We start from the raw sequence: 25,853 nt of genomic DNA, 5'->3' as shown, positions 1-25,853 counted from the left end.
ACACACGCACACTAAAGTGGGTTCGTGAACACGCCTCCAGTGGATGGCTTCAATGATCGTCGGAAATAACAAAATTGAGTTTTCGCTCACCAACTTTACCGAGGGAAAACGTCACTTTCTTCGTACAAAATGCAACACTAACAAAACATGGGCGTAAGTTGTTCGCTTCGTAGACGGTGCGACTTTGTGAGTAAAATTGAACGTTTCTTAATGTTTGTGAGTAACCGCGCGCTCATGAAGTGCAAACAAATAACATACAATGTCACGTGACACCGGAAATAAGATTGATATAAAGACAGAATCATATGATCTTGTCTTCAGTCTAGACGGAAGACCTTTGATTTATGTATCATTTAATATTGCGTTGTACTACAATATCGTTATAGAAATAAAACGTTCATCAACAAAGATAGCTAGTTAGCGCGTTGGAAATAAATATGACAGTTTTCTCAATTGCTCTTCTTGAAACCTCCACCATTTTCTCAGTACTTTAAACACAAATCCCAAATTTCAAGCTACGTTCACAAACCCCCTTCTCTTCCTGCAAAACCAAACTTCTCTTCCTTTGGGCTTGTGTCAGCGTGTCATCCTTTTCCAGGTCAGCCTCTCTCCTGCATCCTCCTCTCCAACACCAACTGCCCTCATGTCTTCCCTCACGACATCCATCAACCTTCTCTCTCGCTCGCTTGCCTGGCAGCTCCATCCTCGTCACCCTTCTACAAATATACTCACTCTCTCTCCTCTGGACATGTCCAAACCATCCGACCAAGTCTGCTCTGCTCTCTCTAACTTCGTCTCCAAAACCTCGAACCTCGGCGGTCCCTCTGATGAGCTCGTTTCCAACCCTCTTCCACCCGCTCACTCCTCGAGAGAACCTCAACGTCTTCATTTGCTCTGCTTGCTGTCGTCTCTTCAGTGCCACTGTCTGTCATCCGTCCATCATGGCTGGCCTCCCCACTATCTTCTAAACCTTGCCCTTCACCCTCGTAGAGACTCTTCTGTCACATTACACACTTGACGCCTTCCTCCATCCGTTCCAACCCGCTCGGACCCGTTTCTTCACTTCCTGACCACGCTCCCCGTTGCTCTGGACGGTTGACCCCAAGTATTTCAAGTCCTCCACCCTCGCTATCTCTTCTCCCTGTAGCCTCACTCTTCCCCCGCCGACCCTCTCATTCATGCACATATATTCTGTTTTACTTCAGTTAATCTTCATTCCTCTCCTTTCCAGTGCATGCCTCCTTCTTTCTAACTGTTCCTCCACCTGCTCCCTGCTTTCACTGCAGATCACAATGTCATCTGCGAACATCATGGTCCATGGGGATTCCAGTCTTACGTCATCTGTCAGCCACTGCAAACAGGAGGGGGCTCAGGGCTGATCCCTGATGCACTGCCACCTCCACTTTCAACTCCTCTGTCACACCTACAGCACACCTCACCACTGTTCCGCTGCCCTCGTACATGTCCTGTACCATTCTAACGCATTTCTCTGCCGTTCCAGACTTCCGCATGCAGTACCGCAGTTCCTCTCTGGGTACTCTGTCATCGGCTTTCTCTAGATCCACAAGGACACAATGAGCTCCTTCTGACCTTCTCTGTACTTCTCCATCAACACCCTCAAGGGAAATAAAATAATCCAAATAATCTTCCTGCAATAGACTCCTACCCCCTATCTGATTATACTCAATACACATCCTTGCTTACCTTCCAAACTAGTTATCCCCTGAAACTCTATATTATATTCTATTCCATATAGAATTACATCTTAGAATACAAAGTATTCTATATTCCCTTCAGGACCAACTGCCTTTCCATTGTTCATCCTCTTTTATGCCTTTCTAACTTCCCCCTTACTAATCATTGCCACTTCCTGGTCCACCACACTTGCCTCATCTACTCTTCCTTCTCTCCCATTTCCCTCATTCATCAACTCCTCGAAGTATTCTTTCCATCTATCCAGCACACTACTGGCACCAGTCAACACATTTCAGTCTCTATCCTTAATTACCTTAACCTGCTGCACATCCACTTCTTCTTAGCTAACCTCTTTCCTCGTATGATTTCCTGTACTATTGGGTTCCACCACCAAATCTCCTTCTCCCCTTTCCTACCAGAAGAGACACCAAGTGCTCTCCTGTCTCTCTGATCACCTTGGCCGTAGTGGTCCAGTCTGCCGGACGCTCCTCCTGTCCACAGAGAGCCTGTCTCAGCTCTTCTTGAAAAGACGCACAACACTCTTCCTTTTCTCAGCTTCCACCACGTGGTTCTCTGCTCTGCCTTTGTCTTCCTAATCTTCCTCCCCACCACCAGAGTCATCTTACACACCACCATCCTACGCTGTCTAGCCACACTCTCCCCTACCACTACCTTACAGCCAGTAACCTCCTTTAGATTACATCATCTGCACAAGAGTAATCCACCTGCGTGCTTCTACCTCTGCTCTTGTAGGTCACCCTATGTTCCTGCCTCTTCTGGAAAAAAGTGTTAACTGCATCCATTTGCATCCTTTTTGCAAAGTCTACCGCCATCTGTCCCTCCAAGTTCCTTTCCTGGATGCCAAACTTACCCATCACTTCTTCATGACCCCTGTTTCCTTCGCCAACACGTCCATTACAATCTTCACCAATCGTGACGCTATCGCTCTCTCTCTCTGTCTGGGATGCTCAGAACTACTTTGTCTAGCTCTTCCAGGCCATAGTCTTCTACACCATAGTCAAATAATTTGAACCCTGCCCATAAACGTCTAGCCTTAATGCCTTTCCACCTGCTTTCCTGGACACACAATGTATCAACCTTTCTCCTAACCGTCATGTCAGCCAACTCCCGAGCTTTTCCTGTCACCGTCCCAACATTCAAAGTCCCCACATTCAGTTCTAGGCTCTGTGGTGCTTTCTTCTTCTCTTTCTGCCGAAGAACTCGCTTTCCCACCTCTCCTTCGCCTTCGAGCCACAGTAGCTGAAGTCGTTAACCTGCGCCAAGACCGATCCGGTATGGATCATATTTGTTTGCCCTTCCTGACGGAAGCCTCTGCATTTATCCGGGCTAGGGGTCGGCCTCCAGTTTGCATTGGCTTATGCATTCCTGCAAATCCTAACTGTTGACTCAAAACGGACCCCCAGTCAATCAAAATGAAAAACCCTCCTGAAGAGTCATTACGCGACATAGAAAAAAAGGAAACACAATCATTCAATCATAAAGCGGCAACAATAATCTTGTTCACAATAGCAATAAAAATCATCTTTAGCAATTGTAGTTAAAAAAATAATAATGAAGTACTCGGCCTACAAGTATGATAGGAAATTGATATATTGAAAGACCTTTTTATGTACACCAATGTATAGAATCATACTGTAATCATGTACGTATTGAAAAAAAAAAGCCTTAAGGTCAACTTGTTCACATTTCTCAATCTTCGGCCTACGGTGGCCAGCGAATCTGCTTGGGTTGTACTTTCGTTGTTGAAGTCAAAAGTAAAGTAAAAGTAAAAAAGATAGCTCGATAGATCAATACAGTGTGTTAAATAAAGTTGAGCTTGTGAGTTGTAGCTGATTTATTTAAAGATAAGACATGAAAAGTTATTGCACACCAAGCACAAGCAGGTCAGCAGTCGCCGCTCCGACTGTCCGTAACACCTTTTCCGCTTTTGTAATCATCATCTGAAAAGGCTGCAGTGGTCGAAAAACCGAACACATATTTCATCAAAATATCAATCTTTGTGATAAAATATCAATTTTCTCTGTCGTCGTTTGTCATAGCCGCATCATTTGTAAGGATTGTTAGAACACACTGGCGTCAACGCACAGCAATGCACATTCATATCATATTTCATCAAATATACGCATTTACATTTGAAAAGAGATGTTGCTTTCAAATTCTGTGAGGGCATTCGGCCTCCTCAATTGGCTTTGAAAACAAAAGCAAAACAACGATAGTCAAATCAAGAAACTAATTCAAAAGATTTTGAAATAGAAATAAACAAACATACTCAATCAAAAGAATCTCTATTAAAAATAAAATACAAAAATATTTTAAGAAATCTAGTCAAATAAGTGCATTAAAATAAACATCAAAAGAATCATTAATACAAATAATTTGTTTTTTTTTTAAAACAAACTCAATCAAAAGAAACTTTAATCAAAAAAGACAAGAAAAACTCAATCACGATCCAGAGGTTCCAGACTTTCCAGGAGTTCCAGTTGTTCCAGACAATCCAGAGGTTCCAGAGGTTCCAGACGTTCCAGACGTTCCAGGCATTCCAGTTGTTCCAGACGATCCACTTGTTCCAGACGATCCAGAGGTTCCAGGCGTTCCAGGTGTTCCAGTTGTTCTAGTTGTTCCAGATGATCCAGAGGTTTCAGACGTTCCAGGCGTTCCAGTTGTTCCAGACGTTGCAGAGGTTCCAGATGTTCCAGGTGTTCCAGCTGCTGCAGACGTTCCAGAGGTTCCAGGCATTCCAGTTGTACCAGAGGTTCCAGACGTTCCAGGCGTTCCAGTTGTTCCAGACGATCCAGTTGTTCCAGACGATCCAGAGGTTCCAGACGTTCCAGGTGTTCTAGTTGTTCCAGCTGCTCCAAAGGTTTCAGACGGCCCAGGTGTTCCAGTTGTTCTACTTGTTCCAGATGATCCAGAGGTTGAAGACGTTCCAGGCGTTCCAGTTGTTCCAGACGATGCAGAGGTTCCAGATGTTCCAGGTGTTCCAGTTGTTCCAGCTGCTGCAGACGTTCCAGAGGTTCCAGACATTCCAGTTGTTTCAGACGATCCAGAGGTTCCAGTCGTTCCAGCGGTTCCAGGCCCTGGCCGGCATCCAGTCCGTAGAGACATCCCACCGCAGGACAACACGGAACCAGACAGTAGCGCTGGAGTCGGTCCAGGCTCAACGACGGAGAGCAACAGTCGCTGACCAGAACCTTGACCCGCTTCCTGTCCACCTCCTCTCCCTCCTCTTCCTCCTCCTCTTCCTCCTCCTCCTCCTCCTCCTCCTCCTCCTCTTCTTCATGGTGGATCTTCCTGAGCAGGTTGTTGATGAGGACGGAGCGTCGCAGGTAGGCCTCGGGGTCCTCCAGGAACCTCAGCTTCTCCAGGGACAACTTGAGGATGCAGCCGCGGTCCTCCTGCCGGATCAGGTGCTGCCGGCCCACACAGGTCGATTTGTAAACAGTACATCAAGCTCATTTATCAGTATTATTATTATTATTATTATATAGCAGCAGCCATACACAAATTCATAACGCTTTGCACAGGAAATAATCAGCACGAAAGGTCCAATACATTCATGATATGATATAATACAATACATTTCAATGATTAGTTCATATTTAGCGTCTTTATATCATATTATTGAAGCCTTTCACTTCACTTTTTGCAGGTTCGGTGCATTACCCATTTTCTTGCGTACTTATAAAGCGGCTTATTCACTGTATTGTGGAATTTTGCGGTGATTATTTGTCCACACGGACTAATGTTACTGCAGACTCACGTCGCAAAAAGCGGCAGCCAGGAGGAAAGCGTTTGAAAAATACACTGAATAAAAGAAGCGAAAGTGCAATGTACCCATTGAAAGGTCCGACTGGCTTTAGTCACACGACTCCACGTCTGCGGTAAAGTAAACATCGTTAGCTAATTGAATATAGCCTAAAACCACGAGTCAAAACCAATTGTAATCCACAACAGGTGGTTTGGATAGAAGGAGCCGCTACACGTGGACAAAATACAGTCATAAATAATAATTATAATAATGCATTACACTTATATACTGGAGCACTTTTGTAGGCACTCAAAGATTCCTTACAATGACACAAATTATTCATTCAGAATATAGTTGCCGATATTTGAACTGCTTCTTGTGCGTCGAAAGAAGGCAGTTGCGGATATCCGAAATGTTCTTTTTGCCAAAGTAAATTTGAGATAAGCGCAAGACTTATCCAGACTTGCTGTTGGACGTTAAGAGAGCTCGCTAGCATTGCGATTTGGACTTGAGTGGAATGGAGTCCGTTTTGATGCCTTTTGATTTGATAATTCTTTTGATTTGTTTGGTTTAATTAAAGATAACATTTTTCAAAACACTTATCCTATTGGGTTTAAAATGAAGTTAGTTTGACTTCAAAACACTGCACGGCATAAACATCCATCCATCCATCCCTTTTCTGAGCCGCTTCTCCTCACTCGGGTCGCGGGGGTGCCGGAGCCATCGGGCAGGAGGCGGGGTACACCCTGAACTGGTTGCCAGCCAATCGCAGGGCACATAGGAACAAACAACCATTCGCACTCACAGTCACGCCTACGGGCAATTTAGAGTCTCCAATTCATGCATGTTTTTGGGATGTGGGAGGAAACCGGAGTGCCCGGAGAAAACCCACGCAGGCACGGGGAGAACATGCAAACTCCACACAGGCGGGGCCGGGGATCGAACCCGGGTCCTCAGAACTGTGAGGCTGACGCTCTAACCAGTCGCCCACCGTGCCGCCGGCATAAACGAGGTTTTGAAATCATATTTAATGTTGCATACTACTCAAATTTATTGAAAGTATGTCGTAACGTTCTCCATGAAATGTTTGTCCACATTGATACATGCTGGCATCGTATCGACACAAAAAGAAAGAAGAAAAGAACACTTTCACTCCCCACACCCACCCGGCCGCACCACCGACCACCAGCACTCCACCGACTTCTGCGTTAACCATCCGCAAACAGGATGTGAGACGCATCTTCAAACAACAAAAGATTAACAAAGCGGCAGGCCCAGACCATGGGACCCCATCCCGCCTCAAAGTCTGCACGGAACAGCTCGCTCCAGTCTTCACTCAGATCTTCAATAGATCTCTGGAACTGTGCGAAGTACCATCCTGTTTCAAACGCTCCACCGTCATTCCAGTCCCCAAGAAACCTACAATCTTGTCGCCTTGACATCTGTGGTCATGAAGTCCTTTGAACGTCTCGTGCTGGACCACCTCGAGAGCGTCACAGGTCCCTTGCTGGACCCTCTGCAGTTTGCCTACTGAGCGAACAGGTCTGCGGATGATGCAGTCAACATGGGACTGCACTTCATCCTAGAACACCTCGACAGTGCAGGGACCTACGCGAGGATCCTGTTCGTGGACTTCAGCTCAGCGTTCAACACCATCATCCCTGAACTGCTTTCCTCCAAGCTTCTCCAACTCAGCGTCTCGCCTGCCATCTGCCAGTGGATTTATAGCTTCCTGACGGGCAGGACACAGCAGGTGAGGCTGGGGGAGGCCACCTCATCTACATGCACCATCACCACCGTGGTGCCCCAAGGTCGTGTCCTCTCTCCCCTGCTCTTCTCTCGCTACACGAACGACTGCACCTCAACGCACCCGGCTGTCAAACTCCTGAAGTTTACAGATGACACCGCTGTCATCGGCCTCATCGAGGACGGTGACGAGTCTGCATATATCGACAGGAAGCGGAGCGGCCGAAGCTGCGGTGCGGCCGACACAACCTGGAGCTGAACACGCTTAAGACTGTAGAGATGATCGTGGACTTCAGGAGGCATCCTTCGCCACAGTTGCCCCTCACGCTGTCAACCGTCGAGACCTTCAAGTTCCTGGGAATTACAATTTCTCAGGACCTGAAGTGGGAGATCAACATCAACTCTGTTCTCAAAAAGGCCCAGCACAGGATGTACTTCCTGCGGCTTCTGAGGAAGCACGGCCTGCCGCGGGAGCTGCTGAGGCAGTTCTACACAGCGCAGGTAGGCGCTACCGATCAATGCAAACTAGAACGAGCAGACATTCCCACAGCTTCTTCCCTCTTGCGATCAACTTCTTAAACACCAAACCTACAATTCCATTGCAACATGCTGGCAATTTTTTTGTCTTGAGTTTGTTGTCACATTTCTGTCGGGCCAATTATACATGAGTCGTGCACTCGCTGTCGCCGTCTCTTTTGTTGACCGATACTGGCCACTCATGCCAGAGTAGCATCTGCTCCATTTGCACACTGATTGAGGAGTATCTGCAACATTTGCACAATCGACATTGTCCCAGATGATCGCACTACTCGTCACTTGAAACCGCATCCGCTCCTCGAAGTCTCGGCGCCCTTTGCGCAATGGTCATTGCACCGGACTATCGCGAGATGAGTCATTCGTACTGCTCGAAGTGCTCGAGGACTCTGCATCTTTTGCACAATTGTCAAAAAAAAAGATTTTTTACCGGCATTACCAGATAACGAGCAAGCCTTTATTGCTCAGTGACCGTTTTTTTTTCAATGTCTTTCTGTCTCCAAAGCGCTCTGTCAATTGACCGTCTGTTGTCGTACTCGAGCGTCTCCGACTACCGGAGACAAATTCCTTGTGTGTTTTTTGGACGTACTTGGCAAATATATTGAAGATTCTGAAGAATTAAAAGCTTGAAAGAAGCAGCTCGTTTGAAGCTCCAAGTCTGAAGTCTAAAAATAGCAATAAATAAAGAGAGCAAAACAAGAGAATTACTTTTCGAAAATATCCTCGTAGGCCTCCGTGCAAAACCTCCTCCGCATACTTCCTCTTGAAGTAAGCGACTTTCGACGTTGTTGAATGGTTTGATGAAGACGCTCCTGGACGAAAGAAAGACAACGGAAATATCAACATAATGATGATACAGAAACGGAGGACGCAGGCATCCGTAGAAATATAAACACGATGATATCGTAGTACAGTAATCACCCTCCTACTTGTTAATTCAGCTATTCGCCATCCTTTGTTATTTGCTGAAAAACCCAAACATTCATGATTTTGGAGCTCTTTCTCGAGCACGCTAAGATGCTACAAGATAGCCCCAAAGCTAGCGTAAACAGGAACCGGTGTCAAGAAAGCATGTCAAAGTGATACAGCTCGACCCAGACCGGCGTTGTTTGTCCAAGTTTAGCCTGGGTTGCAAAAATGGAATGCAAAAGTGGAACTTACAGAGAGTGTTCGCAGCATTTACACCCAAATCCAATCATCTGGAAGCCATTTATTTTTCCGGGTAATGTCGTAAAATCACTTGGAAATTATAATCCGGTGTTTTGAGATTTTAGTTTGTGGTGTATTTTTCAATTACAGCCGGGCTCGCTCGCATGCTAGAAGCTGAGATGCTTACCTGCTGATGATCCACGGCGGTCGTCTGTCTTTTACGGCGTCAAGGTTTGTGAGACCTCCGCATGGTCCTCGCACTTCTGGGCGGGAACAAAGTCAGGAAGAAGTGATGGCCAAGCTGTGTGGCTCAGGGACTTATTGAGGTTCCTGCACCTTTTCCACAACCCGCAAAATACACATTTTGACAGATATCGTCATACGCACATTAGAAGTGAATTCCGTATTCTTTTGGTCCTTTTGAAATGACCCCAGAACTACATTTATTCGACGCGAGTTACTGCAGACCAAACACACAATGGACCCGGAGAAGTCCAGGAACTGTAAGCGCAGGTCTGAATGTGTCGGATTGGAATGGTTGAGTTCCAGGAACTTCGCTACCAGTCCCAAGAACAAAAGGAACTTCAAGCGGAAATGCGACTATATTCTAATCATATTTTCAAAAGGTCTCAGAAGATGCATTTTCACCTCCAGTTCCCGAGACCTTTACTTCTGAGCACTTGTCCAACAGTTGCTGGAACTCCAGGCTGTTCAGAAAGTCTATGTGTCGTCGGTGCAAAACAATTCTGGTCAAACTCGCCCTGTTGACGATCGGTTTTCGAGGGGAAAAATTCCCAGAGGGCCGGGTCGGGTTGACCTCGCTAGACCTAAATGGTGTTTCCTCAGTCAGCTTCCTCTTGGGCGAATATTCTCCATTGTTTTGATCGTTCGCACGCTTCCGAGAAATTCTGCCGACCGCGTAGGAGCGGGCTCGGTGCCGGTAAAAAGATCCGATCGGGACCGCCGGCCGTCTCGTCCCAGTCGTCTGTTCGTCCGCGAACGCGGCCGGTCCGCCGGTTCTGCGTGATCGTCAGTCAGGTTCGTAAGCGCCGGAGAGGCCGGAATACCGTCTCATTTTTGCCATTTGGCTTTTTGTTTTGCCTCGTTACTCCGTTTCCTCACTCTCACACGTTTTCATATTTGTAGTCGTTCCGATTTTTTGTCCTGCTGTGTGTGGCTCTTGTCACTCCTTGAAACTTGTCCTTTGGATTTCGTTCCTTGCGCTATTTATGTTGATCTTTTCTCGAGTGTTTAGTTCCTCTACGGCTGCGTTCCTTAGTTGCCGTTTTCTGTTGCGCTTCCGTTCTTTGCTTTATCGTCGTCTTTTCTTTTTTGGAAGGATTTTTCTACAACGGCGTCGAGCTGAGTTGCTTCGTTCCCGTTGCTTATCGTTTCTGCGTCAATTATTCACAAATGTTTGCTATTCGCAGTTTGGCGTTCACGAATTCACTGACCCTAACCTGTTATTTCGCAGAAACCCCGGCGGTGGCTTATCTGCAATATTTTTCATTATCCCCGCTCATTCACTTTTTTTTTTTTTTTTTTTTTTTAACCCGATCCTGTACTTGTGTTTTATTTTGGGGGGGGGGGGGGGAATCCCCCAAAATAATGTATTTTCTTTCAGGGCAATTATAATGCTGAGTTTTGCAATTAGCGGTCCGGTCCGGTCCCAAACCGCCGCCAATCGCGGGTCCGCTATTCACACCGTAGACTGCTGCGTACATTAGACAAGTCCAATCAACTGGCAAAGACGGAAGCGTGTGTGTGTGCGCGCGCGCGCACGCGCGTGTGCATCTATGTGCGCGAGAGGGTTGTTTAAAATGCCACAAATCAATCTTGGATACGAGTGGAATGCGTTATTGTTGAGAAACGTTGCTGCTGTGACACACACACACACACACACACACACACACGTGCACGGGTGTGCCAGAGCTAATAGGTAACTTAATCTTATCATCATGATTAGGTGACGGACGAATGGCGCGAGTGAGTGGAGAGGATGCGTGGGACGTGTGTGCGTGTTTTTGATTTTTCCTTAAAAAAAACCAAAGAGATATCTAAAGTGTATTGTTGCTGTTCCTGTTGTCATGTTGAGCACACTGAGAAAATGTTTGCGTGTTGTTTTCACACGCGTGAATGAAAATACACACAATTGAATATTGAATCATCGAGGAAAAACAACGACGGTCTTACCTGAAGACGAAGTCCACATCCACACGCAGCCAGCTCGGCGCTCGGTCTGAGGATGCGTGTCCGCACGCGACCCCGTGAAAGACGGCAACAAGAGCGGAGCCTGATTGGTCCCCGCGGAGGCAGACATGCTTCCTGTTGCTAGGAGACGGCAAGCGGCGGTTTCACTTCCTGGCCGCAGACGGGCGCACCATAACAGCCCAATTGGCCCATTTCAACGTCTCCGAGGTGCCCGCAGTGCCCCTGGTTCTGCCACCTCTCAGTCCAATCAATTCCACAGCATCTCAACTCTCTCTGGTCATGTATGATATTTGTTCATTCGACGCTCTTCTCTTATTCGACGCCTTTCTTCCGTTTTGACCATTTAAGCGGAACCTCGGTTCACGGACGATGAAGAAAAATGACCTCGGGTTCGGGTCGACGAAGAGTCTCGGCACGGCCGCGGGAGGCTCAGGACTCTGCGCTTCTTCTGGCGCCGCACGAGCGCCATTGGCTCCGTGCTTCAGGTATCTTTCCCTTTTGCCTAAATGGCCGCCACATCCCACAATGCAATGCAGGAGCCGCGGCGAACGTAAACATTACCGATTTGCAAGTGAACCCGCTCTGATTTCATCATCAACAATTGTGTATTTACTTATTTGTGTGTCGCACGGAATGTATTTTGAAATAAGGGAAATATGATGAGCTTCTACGGCCGGAACGGATGAATTGCATTTCCTTTCATTTCAATGGGAAACGCGAGCTCGGTTCGCGAACGTTTCGGCTCGAGAGCGGACGAACGAGCAACTCCAAATGGAAACCTGAGGTTTTGCCGTATTGATCGTGCGTTGAGCACGAAGTCGCCGGCCTCGTAGTGCGGCGGCTTGGCCTCTTTCGGGATTGCGGAGCTTCAAAAAAATCTTCGAAATCCCTTTTCAGGAAACCCGTTTACGGCAGTCATGCAAAAGAGACGTCCGGATGCGTAGCTGGGCGTCTTTTCGTGTTTGCGAGACGACTTTCAAAAACAATTTGGCCCTTCTCGTCTTTCGAATCCACTTTTTAATGATGGCTGATGAATGCTAACGTCAATGCTAAGCGCCGCAAACGAACTCTAAAACTCATGCGATGAATCAGTTTGCCAAACACAAAAAGCATTTTTGGAGAGATTGTCGATTTCATCACAAAAAGAAGTTTTTGTTTCCCAACTTTTCAAAGTTAACTCGCTCGCAGCGCTAAACAAATCGATCCAGCCGAATATTGCAAAACCAAAATTGCCACGGAGGAAAAACACAAAAATATAGATCAATGAAAGAGTGGAAATATAGGTGCAGCCTAAACTTTGTGACAATGTTTGCGTTAACCAGCTGCGAACTAGCCTGCTTTTCATTGAATATGAAACATTTGAATCCACTTTTTTTATTGTCCTTTTTGCTTCGCACATCTTGTCGACAATGTCACGTGACATTCGTATCAAATATAAGAAAGCTCGTCTTCACATCACACTTCAAATGTTGAGTAAAAAAAGGACGAATAATATCAACAGAGCAGTCACCAAACAGTTGGTTCGTTATAGTTCATTCAATATGGAGTCCAAAGTTTTGGTTCCTGAGCAGAAAAAGGGTTTTGATTTGAACGAGTACTCAAAAGAAAAGAATTACGCGACGTGAGTCAAACCTTACCAGGATACAATTGTGGATTTTCCGGACTAAAACGATACAATGAGGAAAACTCATGACATTACAAGCGTCACTACATATTTGTAAGTCCTCATATTATGAGAATGTGTCCAATTTCAAGAGTTGCATTTCTTTTCGATACAAATTTGTATATTTCCAAAGTAAAAGCTTGCATTTTTATTTTTCTACATAAAAGTCGTAAATGTTGGAGTATGAAATCGTATGTAACTGAGAAAAAGTTTTTTAGCTGAATCGTATCGTTTTGTAGATACAAGGTGCTATTTTACTCAAAAAGCTTTAACAGTACGTAAATAAACTTGTACATTTTCTCTTGTTAAAAAGGAGATTTTTTCCCCCCCCTTGTAATTGCATCAGAAAAAAGTTTCATCTTTTTTCGTTCTAATCTACAAATTCTCAAAAACCGACCACTTTTTCTTCAAGAGGACGACTTTAATCTGAAAATATTACTTTGTTGTGACACAATTACAACTTTAAACTGAAAGCGGACTACTTTTTTCTCAATAATATACAACTGTATTGCTGTAAGATGGGAAAAATGGATGTACAACTCGAATTCATGTGTGGAAAATGTGCAACTTTTTGTTTTGAAAACATATGCCTTTGTTGCATTGTTTTTTCTTTTGCACGTGTCCTAAATGGTCCGCCGAGGAGTCAAGTCGCAAAAGCGCGCGTGCGTGCGGGTCAGGCGTCGAGGAGGACGTGCCACCTGCACACTTGCGCGCCGCGCGCATCCTTCGTGTCCCGCCAGTGGAGGCGCTCCTCCTCGCCGCTGCTGTTCTGGCCCAGGGCGGCCCAGCCGATCATCTCCTTTCGCTTGAGGCTGCGGCGGCCGTACACGGACGCCATGAGCGTGACGTCGGAAAGCTGGAAGAGCGGCACCTGGAAGGCGAAGGTCTCCTTGTACACCGGGTTGGGCTGCGCGCGCCGGACCGACGTCTCGCAGCGCGAGATCTCCTGGCCCACCGAGTTCAGCAGTGTCAGTCGGGCGAACGTGTCTGAACGCCGGCGGGGACGACCGGGAGAAGGTCGAGGCATGAGGAAGAACACAAAGAATGAAGACGACGACGAACAACAGAAGGAAGGTGATAAAGCATGTAAAAAACATGAGAAAGAACACCAAGAAGAAAACGACAAAGAACATGAGGAACACGAGCAACATGAAGAACATGAGGAACGGGACGACGATGATGAACAACAAGAAAAACGTGAGGAAGAACGCCATGAAGAACACGAACGAAAGGAAGAACACCTTGAAGAACACGGGAAACATGAAGGTGATAAAGAACTGGAAGGAAAAAAACATGAGGATGATGAACATCATGAGGAATATGATGAAGAACATGATGATGAACACGACTAACATGGCAGAACAAGAAAAACGTCATGAGGCACATGATAAACACCAAGCGGAACAGGATGATAAACACAAGAAACCTGACAAAAACATGAACAACATGACGATGAGGAGGAACACGATGACGAACACGAGGAACACGAAGACGAGGAACAGGACAAATTTCATGAAGACCGAGATGATGAACACCACGAGGAACGTGAAGAAGACGACGAAGCCAGAGACGACGAGATGGACGATGTTCAGGAATGAAGTACCGGGAGGTCTGTCGGCAGCCATGTTCCTAAAGTGGCTCCCCTTGATGACCTCCACCGACATCCTCCCGGTGGTGGCGCTGTAGGAGAGGCCCATCAGGAGCTCAGGAGCGCCGCCGTGAGTCAGCGACTGCGTTGATGACGCGCTGTCGCCGGCCAGGCTCAGCTCCGAGTCCACGCTCTGCACAGAATGTCGAGAACAACGTCAGGAACCGCACGGAGAAGAGCACAATGAAGATTGGGAAGAACGGGAACCGGAGGAAGAGGAGGAGAGGAAGGCGAAGAAGGAGAAAAAGAAGACGTTTCCGTCAGGCACGCGGCGAGGCTCCGGGACCAGACGGACATCCACGAGAATTTGCCATCAAACGGCCGTCGTCGATCAAGAAGCTTAACATTACAACACATTCCATTCAAATCTGTTATTCCTCAAAATCATTACAAAAATACCGAATGGCTTTTTTGAGGAGGATGCAGCGCATTAATGTCCTTTCCTAACATTTTCTCGGGGAAAAAGAAACTTCAAATGTACTTCACTTTGTTGAAATGATATTCACTATGTTTATGTACAGAAATATATATATACATATTTCAGTGGCTAGTTATTGAGTTGCTCGTTGATCAAGTTTACATCAAAGACGCACACCTCGATGAACTTGATTTTGTTGTGAATACGTTGTCAGTCAAAGAGAACGTCAAAAAAAGAAGAAGCAGCGTAACAAGTGCGCGTTTCCTCCGGGTACCTTGGTGTTGTGGCGAGGCTCCAGGACCAGACGGATGTCTGCGGTTCCGCCGGCCCGGTCCACACCGGCCAGAGGCAGAACCTTCTCGCCCATCATCCGCCGCCGCGACATCCTGCCCTCCAGGGCGTACATACGGAACCTGAGCGCCGCCGCCGGGAGGCGGGAGGCCTCCACGCGCGTCAAGGCGAAGGTCTGGCCGAAGCCGAGCGCGGCCGGACCCTCTGCGCCGGCCGGCCGCCTGAGCGACGTCTTGTGCCGTTGCTTCTTGCTGGGCAGGAGGACCACGTGGACCTGCCAGGCGTCCATCCCGCTACGCCGCCGGTCCGGAAGATCTCGCGCCGACGCCACAGTGACCAGCAGCTTCTCGGCCGCCACTCGGTACTCCAGCGAGACCAGCAGGTCGCAGCACTTGGAGAGAGGTCGCCGGGGGGAGGAGCCGGCGGGCGAGGGGGTGACGTCATTCGGGCTTCGGGGCTCCTGATGAAGCGCGGGGTGACACTTTGATTTACATTCGGCAGACGGTGCTGCTTTTCTGTACTTTTACAGGATTTTCTAGTTCACGCAGAGCAGGATTTACATCCAAACAAACGTGTCAGAATCTTGACACAATCCATATCTTTATAGCTTGACGCCTGTTGCTGTCATTAGTTTGTTATCTTAGTTGTGTGGCTTGGTTGAGTTGTTGTTTGCTGTGTTTGTTGTGTTGGCTAACTTGTTTAGTTCCTTGTTTAGGTTGTGTTGTGTTGTGTTGTTTGTTTGTTGTTAGTTGGGTTGTTTTATAGCCTTAGTTGTGTTCCATTTGTAATTGAGTTTGCCATCTTAGTTCTCCAATGCTCGAAATAAGCGGTTCCGTGTCTCCGTTTGCGGGTCCAAATTCACATTTTGTGCCTCATAAAATCCCCGAAAAAGCAAAACTGTGAATGGTTAGCGCTCACGAAGCTCGCCGCGGGAAGGAAAATATGCGAGTGTGCTTCAGTGGAGATGCGCAAAGGCTGGTCAAGCTTTTTTTCAACGAATGCCTTATCTTTTATGCACAATGTGAATTGAAGAAAACTTGTTTATATATCCCAAAAAAAGAAATCAAATGGTGGTTCGTTATGAAGTAAGTCACATATGTGCAAGTCTCAAGGAAATCAATCAAGAAAGAAATACCAAGCGAGTCGAGTCGAGTCGAGTCGAGTCGAGTCATCGTAAGTCGGTTGAAGTCAAGTTATACAATCTTGCTCCAGTCGCAACAAATAATGCGGTGGTAAAAATGCCTTTTTTTGCCCACAAATCCGTCCTTGCTTGACACCCTCGAAAAGTGAAATGAACAACAACTGAGATTCGGATTGACTGAATTGTTTTCAGGTTGTGTTCAACTTGGTTTTCTATTTCTCGAGAAACTGCGCTGCGTACTTTGTGATGACAGCCTTGTAACTGCGACGGTTCTTAAGAGAACCCGACGAAGCAAAAGCCGAGAGTGTTTTCCGTTGCGCCGATATCGTTCCGATGTGGACCAGATGAAAGACATTCACAAGGAAGGGATTCATACATGGCATCCTTTCAAAAACCAAATCCGCATTGCTCCCGTGTTCTCTCCTCCAATGAAAACACTCCGTCGGGTTCGTTCATCGATTTGGACGCACCGGCTCGGTCGGGACAATGGACAATTGACTCAAGGTGACGTTTCGTACGCCGTGGTGTCGATTTTGACAATTTTGACGGTGACCCTTCCACAAACACGTTCGGTCGTATGAAAATGATATTCACAATTTGTGCTGTACTTACTAATAGTGGAACGCACTTTGGTCAACATTTTTCTCGCCGTGGTGGAAGTGCAAAGTGATCCCAGAAGACTTTTTGGGGGGAAATCTCCACAACACGAGCAACGCCGCTTCACTTCTTCTTCAAGTTTTGGGGCGACTGTCTGCTCTGCAGTGCACGAGAAAGAAAACAAAGTGACCTTTGCGTGCCGACCCGAACCCTCGCCAAAAGTTCGGTCAAATATACCCTCTCGTCCAACGGGGTGAACCCCAACGTACGGGCGCCGTATACCCGCACCTGCTCGGCGCCTCTCACCGTGGGCGACTCCAGAGCGGAAGAGAGTCCGACCCCTCTCGAGAGGACCGGTCCCAGAGCCCGAGCCGCGCGTGGAGGCGAGTCCGACGGTATCTAGTCGGAACTTCTCGACCTCACACACCAGCTCGGGCTCCTTCCCTGCCAGAGAGGTGGCGGTCCACGTCCCTTGAGCCAGCTTCTGTAGCCGGGGACCGGATCGCCGAGACGCCGCCTTCGGCCGCCGCCCGGCTCGCTCTGCACCCGACCCCTATGGCCCCTCCCGCAGGTGGCGAGCCCACGGGAAGGGGAACCCACGTTACCCTTTCGGGCTGTGCCCGGCCGGGCCCCACGGGTGCCGGCCCGGCCGCCGGGCGCTCGCAACTGATAAGTTGTGATAAATGCACACACAACATTAAAGAACTCGTGTAAATTGCGGAATTGAAAAACACGCGCTAATCATTTTGAGACATATTCGCCCCCATAGTTCATGCAGGTGGCTACGTCACATTGGCAAGTGCGTTAACAACGCAGACTGCCTTGCCAGGTTGGTGCGAATGACCCCCACGCAATTAAAATGCAGATTTCCAACTCTAAACAAGATGTAGTTCGAGTCAACGTCTGGTCAAGTTTTTCCCAAGTACTCGCCGAGCAAGTCGCAAGTCATAAAACTGGCAACTCGAGCCCCCCCACCCCCATCTCTAATGAAGTGCAAAGTCTTATTTCCTCTTTTGGCTTCATAATTGCACTTTAACCAAGCAAAAATATAGTTTGACTAAATACTCGATTGTTCAATAAATTCTCAGTCGGGTTACTCGAATACTAAAACATTCGCTTAGCTGCAGCTCGATATTAAACTCCTCCATTTTATTATCGTATTTTGATTGTTATAGGAAAAGCCCCTGTGCGATTAACCTGCACAAAACATTTGAGGACGATTAGGAAAACTGCTCTTCAAAGAAAAACTAATAATTTCCAGCCTTGTTGTGTTGTTGTTTTCTATTGTGACTAACACACGCAAATGTTTCCGCCGAGCGACAACACAAAGACTTTAGGTGCGCGCAGTACCTGAGGTTTCCATGCGGCGGAACCGTCAGCAGTTTGGCCGCACCCCGCCTCCAGGTCCTCCGAGTTGTGGTCCGTGATTGGCGGTTTCGCGGCGGAGGGGGCGGGACTCTCTTCCACGGCGGCCAATGAACGTGGTTGCCGTGGCGGGGGTCCCTCCGGCGCCCCCCGTGTCTCATCCAGACGGTTACGTTGACCGGTGGCCTCTGTGACGGCTGGCGGGAAAACGTCTGCGACGAGAAAACGTGTTCACGTCACAATTCGGCTCATTTACATAATCCCGCCCCAACACCGCTTTCTCTTTACGACCGGACGACACAGTACGAAAAGACAATTGTGCCGAAGCTAAAAGGTAAGCAGAGCTGCACTGTGTTTTGCTGGATGTGCAGATTAGCATTAGCGCCGCTCGCCCGACGATCCGGTCGTCGTGGTATTTTGGGCTCGTTTACCTTCCGCGCCGTCGTCCGCTCGATCCGCGCCGGCAAAGTGATCGGGCCAGCCGCTCGCCGCCGCGGGCCGGCGACCTTTCGAGCGTGACACGGAAATCTCAAAGTGTTTCATCAACTGGTTGTCGTTGTCCGAGGACGATTGGTCACCGCTGACGTCCACGCCCGAGCTGTCGACTGGTCGCACACAAATGAAGAGAAACATGATTTTTGGGGAACGGGTGCTCGCCCCCTGCAGGCCTGGAGTGCGAATTGTTGAGACAAAATCAAAACACATCTTAGCTCACTAAGCTAAGATGCGTGCGTGGTGAGGCGCAGAGGGTAAGCGCATGCCCCACAACCAGAGGGTCGCCGGTTGGAATCCTCGCCCGACTTAACCCGCGTTGCCTACGAATAAATGCGGTCGGCTGGCAGCCGCGCTTCTGTCACACTCCTCCCGACAAAAGCAGCTTATCACCACCAGGTGTCATTGTGGAGTCAATGAAAAATGCTTGAAATTGTAAAGTGCCTTTCAAAACACACTATAAGTGTAATTCTTCTTCTTTTGACGCAAGCCTCTGCATTTATCCAGGCTTGGCACCGGCCTACAGTTTGCACTGACTTGTGCCCCCCATAGGGCTGCATTCATTTTTGTTATTATTATAAAGCGATTGTCGGTACCCCCCTACCCACCATTGAGGACTCGCTCGCTGCCAGAACTAAGACAAGGGCGTGCAAAATCCTCTCGGACCGTCCGCACCCCGGTCACCGGCTCTTCCGGCTCCTTCCCTCAGGTAGGCGCTACCGATCGACGCAAACTAGAACTAGTAGACATTCCGACAGCTTCTTCCCTCTTGCGATCAACTTCTTAAACACCTAACCTATAATTCCATGACGACAAGCTGGCAATTTTTTGACTTGAGTTCGTTGTCACATTTCTGTGGGGCCAATTATGTATGACTCGTGCACTCACTGTAGTTGTCTCGCCACGCCACGCCGCACTATTTGCATATACTGGCCACTCATGCCAGAGTAGCATCTGCTCCATTTGCACACTGATTGAGGAGTAGCTGCAACATTTGCACAACCGACATTGTCCCAGATGATCGCACTACTCGTCACTTGAAACCGCATCCGCTCCTTGAAGTCTCGGCGCCCTTTGCACAACGGTCATTGCGCCGGACTATTGCAATATCAGTCGTTCGAACTGCTCGAAGTGCTCGAGGACTCTGCATCTTTTTGCACAATTGTTTTTTGTCAATGTCTTTATGTCTCCAAAGTGTTCTGTCAATTGACCGCCTGTCGTACTAGAGCGGCTCCAACGACCGGAGACAAATTCCTTGTGTGTTTTGGACATACTTGGCAAATAAAGAGGATTCTGATTCTGATTCTGATTCTGATTTGCTGAGTGGCCGCCAGCCATCAGGTTTTACCACAGCCGCAACAAGATTGTTCATATTAAGCACCACGGCATTAATAAAAAAATAAAAAAATAATAAAAAATCGGGAAGCTCCTTTTCTAGCCAATCCCGGCCCCCACCTGTTCCCAACGAGCCTGTTCACCTGCGGGATGTTCAAACACGTGTTGGATGAGCATTCCTCAACTTTCTCCGTCTTTTTTGCCGCCTGGCCCAACTTTTTTGGAACGTGATGCAGCCATAAAATTCTAAGTTCAGGATTATTTGCTAAAACAATCAAGTTGATCCGTTTGAACATTAAGTATCTTGTCTTTGTAGTGTATTCAACGAAATATAGGTCGAGCATGATTTGCAAATCAATGTATTCCGTTTTTATTGATGTTTAACACAACGTCCCAACTTCATTGGAATTGGGGTTGTAAGTGCTCGTCTTTTCATTTAAGCCTACCTGTTTTTATTTTGTTTTGTTTTGTCCATTGTTGCCCACAGAGAATGAATGCCAATCATCCGCAGAGATACACAAATCTCAGGATATGTATTTTATTATTGGGTTGAAAAATATCGTTACTTTTTTACCTTCCAAATATGCCTTTAAAAAGTTGCGTGAAGACATACTGTACCTTTAAAACATGGCATGAAGACGTACTGTACCTTTAAACCGTCTCTTTGAGATGTACCGTAACTTTAAAATGTGCTGCGAAGACGTACCGCATCTTTAAAACGTCCTTTGAAGACGTACCGTACCTTTAAAACATGCCGTGAAGATGTACCTTATCTTTAAAACGTGCCATGAAGATGTACCTTATCTTTAAAACGTGCCTCGAAGACGTACCGCATCTTTAAAACGTCCTTTGAAGACGTACCGTACCTTTAAAACATGCCGTGAAGATGTACCTTATCTTTAAAACATGCCATGAAGATGTACCTTATCTTTAAAACGTGCCGCGAAGACGTACCGCATCTTTAAAACACGCCGTGAAGACGTACCGTACCTTAAAAATGTGCCGCGAAGACATACCGCATTTTTAAAACGTCCTTTGAAGACGTACCGTACCTTTAAAAACATGCCGTGAAGACGTACCTTATCTTTAAAACGTGCCATGAAGACGTACCTTATCTTTAAAACGTGCCTCGAAGACGTACCGCATCTTTAAAACGTCCTTTGAAGACGTACCGTACCTTTAAAACATGCCGTGAAGATGTACCTTATCTTTAAAACGTGCCGCGAAGACGTACCGCATCTTTAAAACACGCCGTGAAGACGTACCGTACCTTTAAAAACATGCCGCGAAGACGTACCGTACCGTTTGCCAAGCATTTTTCGGGGACGAGCGCGCCGCCTCCCAACAGGAAGTGTCGTTTGTTCATCAGGCTGAAATCCGGCTGACGTCGTGCGTCTTGTTTGAGGTGCGACCGGACCGGCGTGTCCCGCGGAGGTGCGACGCCGTCGTCACGGCGTGTTTGCTTCCGACCTTTTGTTGACTTTTCAACGGAATCGGGCAGCTATTGTTGATCCAGCCCGGACGCGCCCTTTTCCACAGGAACGATTTCCGTTTTTTTAGGATCGCCGACATCGAACGCAAAACAGCAGCCAACCTATTTTTTCCGATGTTGAAATGTTAGCTTGAAGATTTCCTCTTTGATTTTGTACTTTTGTCTTGTTGTGCTGCCGCTCTTCATTGTTTGTTCCATTTTTGCATCCAAGTGAGATGTTCGCAACAACCTAGCATGAGCGCGAATAGTCCTCAGTGACACCAGTGGTCGAATCTGTCCTATTCGATGTTTCCATGTCAAAGCGTTTGCGGTATATCAGAATCAGAAGCCTCTTTATTTGCCAAGTATGTCCAAAAAGCACACCAGGAATGTGTCTCCGCTCGAGTACGACAACAGACACTCGATTGACAGAGAACAATTTTGGAGACGGAAAGACATTGACAAAAAATAAAAATAAACAGTCACTGAGCAATAAAGGCTTGCTGGTTGTCTGGTAATGCGGTTTCAGTTCGGGTCAGCAGAGATAACATCGATCGGAAAATCGCAGGCAAAGACTGAACGGGCTCAACGGCGACCATCTTCTCCGGGTCAGATCCGAAAACCCGTTTTGTCAGCGCGCTTCTTTGAGGAGGGAATATCCTCTCGTTGCTTTCCTTGGCCACACGTTCAAGAACCGAAAGGCCGCCGACCGTGTGTCAATACGACGGCTCGAGATTTCATTGGCCCATATTTGCCCTTTTCAAATCGGGGAAAATTGGCAAAAAAATATAAAGTTCACAAAAACTAAAGGACAGAATCTTGTCAAACAGTCCAAGGTTCAGCCTTTGTTGTTGCAAGCGTTAAGGAACGCAATTTTTTCATTGCATTCATTATATAGATATATTTGAATTAATTGGCAGATGAATCCGCTATCAGAATTTTATTTTGCTAAATATCGGGATCAGTCGGGTCTCGAGTCAGATCGCTTCCCCGCCACCCGAAAAAAACCCACTCGGGCCTCTTGCTCACAAGTTTGCGTGTTACGTGACATGTCATGGGATGACGTCGCGCCATGTCTCACCGAGGCCTCGGCGGACCCCCGGAGACCGCCGCCGCCGCCGCCGCTCCAGACACGGAGCTCCGCCCACTTTGGAGAAGCAGAGCATCTTGTTGACGAAGAGGAAGACGAGCGCCAGCGCCGCGATGGAGACGCCCACCGCCGACAGGAAGCCCACCGCCTCCGGCGTGACTGGCCGCAGGAGGAAGAGGGGACACACAACGACACACTGATCAGACCACACCAACAGACAGCCTGCACGCACACGCACGTCTGATAAGACACAACCACCACCACCACCACCACCACCACAACACGGGTTTGTCATCATGGTACGTTCCGAGTCGCTTTATCACATGGCTCGCAGAAAAGTTTTCCTTCCTTTTCAGGAAGGAAACAAGTCAAAGTCAACAACAAGAGAGGAAAAACAGATGTCACGTGACACCGTGTGACTGCGGCCCGTGTTGCCGTGGAAACGTGCCGAACGGCGCTCGAGCTGAGAGCGAACTGTAACCTCGAACGTTCGATGAACGGACTCGTTGACGAATGATGAAAGGATGAGAGTAAGGATGGAGGAAGAGGAAGAGGAAGAGATGGATGGACGGATCGAAATTGGTGCAGCAATAAATGGATGCACGAATCATTTCGAAATGAATGGATGGTAGATAGACGGATGAACAAATTAGGGGACGGCTGAATGGATTCATGAAAAATACTTGGAATAATGCCCTGCGATTGGCTGGCGACCAGTTCAGGGCGGACCCCGCCTCCTGCCCGATGACGGCTGGGATAGGCTCCGGCACGCCCGCGACCCGCGTGAGGAGAAGCGCGACAGACAATGGATGGATGGATGGATACTTGGAATAAATGAACGATTCGATGGATGAATCGATAGAAGGACAAATGAATGGATGAATGGGTACATTAATGGATGACAGGGTGAACGACACACGATCGGTCCGAGGGGCCGAAGGGAGGAGACGGTGCATTCGGGTGCGCTCGCAAAACGGAGTCGCTGCTCTCAGCTGGCATCCGGGTGACGCGAGGAGTCCACGGAGTCGCAGGCCAGATGCGCCACGGCGACACGCACGCACGCACGCACCGACGCAGAGCGAGCTGGAAATGAGCGTTGCCACGGCAACAGCCGCGGGCTCGATCAAGGTGGAATAAGTATGCGGAGGTCTCGTGTTACCATGGCGCCGCGTGTCGGCGTGCAGATTGGCCGAGAGCTTTTCGGCCTCGGGGCCAACCAAGTTTACCAACTTTAGAAGACGTAGACAATGCAAAAAAAAACAAAAAACAAAAGACAACAACGTCACTGGAAGAACAACACCACAATTGAAAGAAGTTCAAATCAAGTGAAAGTGAGTTTGATCCGCCGCAGGGAGAAGAGTGTTGTTAACAAGCCTGACAAATTGCGAAACGAATTTTTCAAACCAACGGGCGCACCTAATCGAGTGGCCAAAATGAGATACATCGCCGCTCGAGCGAAAGAAAAAAAACTAAACAATCTAGGTGGTGTGATGCCCTGGCACGTGGGCAAGGAGAGCCACAGACGGGACAAAGAGTCGAACGCACAAAATAGAAAATGAAAACACTCGCAGGGAGCACGGCGCGCTAACAGAAGCAACCGGAAGGAATTCGAAGATGCGTTTATGGATGCTGCCGCTGACGGACGGCTTTTCGATTCATTTCAATGGGGACAATCGGATTCATCGAGAAATACTCGGAACGACGAGGCACACGTATCCTGTTTGGTCTCCACCAGAAGTGAAAAAAGTGACACCCTGCGCGGGCCTGCGACGAGCCCGCCGGCGCTCCGGACTTCTGCAGAAGTCGACGTTAGCGGCGCGTTTCCCAACTTTCGCATCGGCCTCCGCCGTACCCGATCGAGTCGCCCCCGAGCTCAACGACCTTTGAGCGATGAAGGACATTTGGAAGGTCACGTGATCATCACGCTCCACCTACTTTCGACTTCTGAAGACGGCGGCGTCGAGTTTGGCGCCGCGCTCATGTCTTCCGGAATCTCCTCCTACTCCAACTCCTTCTTCATCCGTCTTCTTTCTTTCTCTTCCCGCAGCCTGTTGCTCCGTCTCCGGTTCCCGTGCGGCGGCGGAGGAGGGTGGGGCCGACGCACGTACGCCAGTCGACGCGGGCGCGCGGCCCGCGGCTCGGTGAGCAAACAGGAGCCGAGAATTCTTTCGAACGATCGACGCGGTGCAGAACAAACGCTTTCCGGCCAAACAGGAAGTCGTTTCCGGAAAGCGCCGCCCGGGAGGAGGAGGAGGAAGAAGTTGATGAGGTGCCGGGAGCCTGACTGGGTTGCCATGGTAACCCAACAACATCACACACACGTAACTAACCCCGAACACGTGAGGGACACTTGATTAGGTACACTGCCCGATGCAAACTGACTCGCGACGTCGACTTTTGAGAGATTTTCGGCTCACGTCGTCGCCGCCTTCCTGAAACTTTGCGCTTTTTACTTTTTACTTCACAGCTTTGTTTTCTTTTTTGTTTCCCCCCCAGATGCGAGTCATCATCTGGACAATTTTTTGCCTGAAATTGAATTTACGAACGCTGTCCGAAGGCAGTAAACGCAACGCACTTGACAACAAGCGGCAGCACTTTGGCAAAGAGTGAACAATTCTTCCCAAAAAGAAGACAATTACAACTTGTGTTTTTAAAACCACCACATGATTTAGCCTTTATCTTAAAAACATCGTTGCCAGCATCGTCGATTGTTGCCGTTTTAGAAGAAATTAATGTTGGAACGCAAACAGTGAAGCAACACAGGTAGGCAGACAATAGACTTACAGATGCATTTTCTTTATCGTCTGCGAAAAGCGACTAATATGACTGCAGCTTCCTGCGTCAACTGACAGTGGCGGAGAAAGGCTTCTTTGTTTGTGTCTGCATGGCTGACTATACTAATACTGCCCCCGGTGGTCAGATTGTCGGCGTCATCGGCTTTTCGTACTACTTGAACGCTGGCATCTAGATCCGTTCCACACACGTGTCATTTCTGACTATTACTCCGCGGCGGACTAATATGTGAGCGCATTGGCCTGAGGTTCCGCCTGTGTGCTCGGTCGGAACCTGCTTTGGACAAGTTACAGGAGTTGACGAGACCAGCAAAAAACACTTCCGCCGCTTCTGCTGTTAAGAAGTAACGGTATTTTTACTCCGTTCCAATGATCTCAATGTCGCTCGCTACTTTTATTGACCAATTATCGCATATTTATCAACTATTTCGTGTGTGAGACTGCGA

At 48.0% G+C, this 25,853-nt stretch overlaps 1 protein-coding gene across 7 annotated transcripts; it reads right to left on the bottom strand.

Annotated features, from left to right (window-relative positions):
* Nucleotides 1–12,474: 12,474 nt before the first annotated feature.
* On the bottom strand, nt 12,475–24,779 carry syt16 (synaptotagmin XVI). Of its 7 annotated transcripts, XM_061675420.1 has the most exons (7): nt 24,551–24,779; nt 22,607–22,774; nt 18,659–18,832; nt 18,213–18,439; nt 15,108–15,584; nt 14,371–14,548; nt 12,475–13,754 (listed from the first exon to the last, which is right to left on the bottom strand). In XM_061675420.1, exons 1-7 carry the CDS (start codon nt 24,594–24,596, stop codon nt 13,441–13,443), a joined length of 1,584 nt encoding a protein of 527 aa, XP_061531404.1. In that variant the 5' UTR covers nt 24,597–24,779; the 3' UTR covers nt 12,475–13,440. The 7 variants fall into 7 exon arrangements, with proteins under 7 accessions (XP_061531404.1, XP_061531403.1, XP_061531406.1 ...); XM_061675419.1 differs by lacking the exon at nt 24,551–24,779 and having other exon boundaries at nt 22,607–23,836; XM_061675422.1 differs by lacking the exons at nt 22,607–22,774; nt 24,551–24,779 and adding an exon at nt 21,325–22,391.
* Nucleotides 24,780–25,853: the final 1,074 nt, after the last annotated feature.

Source organism: Phycodurus eques, chromosome 4 (assembly GCF_024500275.1).
Source record: "Phycodurus eques isolate BA_2022a chromosome 4, UOR_Pequ_1.1, whole genome shotgun sequence".
Taxonomy (NCBI): Eukaryota; Metazoa; Chordata; class Actinopteri; order Syngnathiformes; family Syngnathidae; genus Phycodurus; species Phycodurus eques.
This window is presented reverse-complemented; position numbering and strand designations above follow the sequence as displayed.

Coding starts and splice junctions, on each gene's coding strand:
- syt16 (XM_061675419.1), bottom strand. CDS start 22,913: ATGATGACAAACCCGTGTTGTGGTGGTGGTGGTGGTGGTGGTGGTTGT. Junction 18,833..22,606: donor GGGGGTCCGCCGAGGCCTCG/GTGAGACATGGC, acceptor GTGTGCGACCAG/TCGACAGCTCGGGCGTGGAC. Junction 14,549..15,107: donor AGCCTCGCCACAACACCAAG/GTACCCGGAGGA, acceptor CATTCTGTGCAG/AGCGTGGACTCGGAGCTGAG.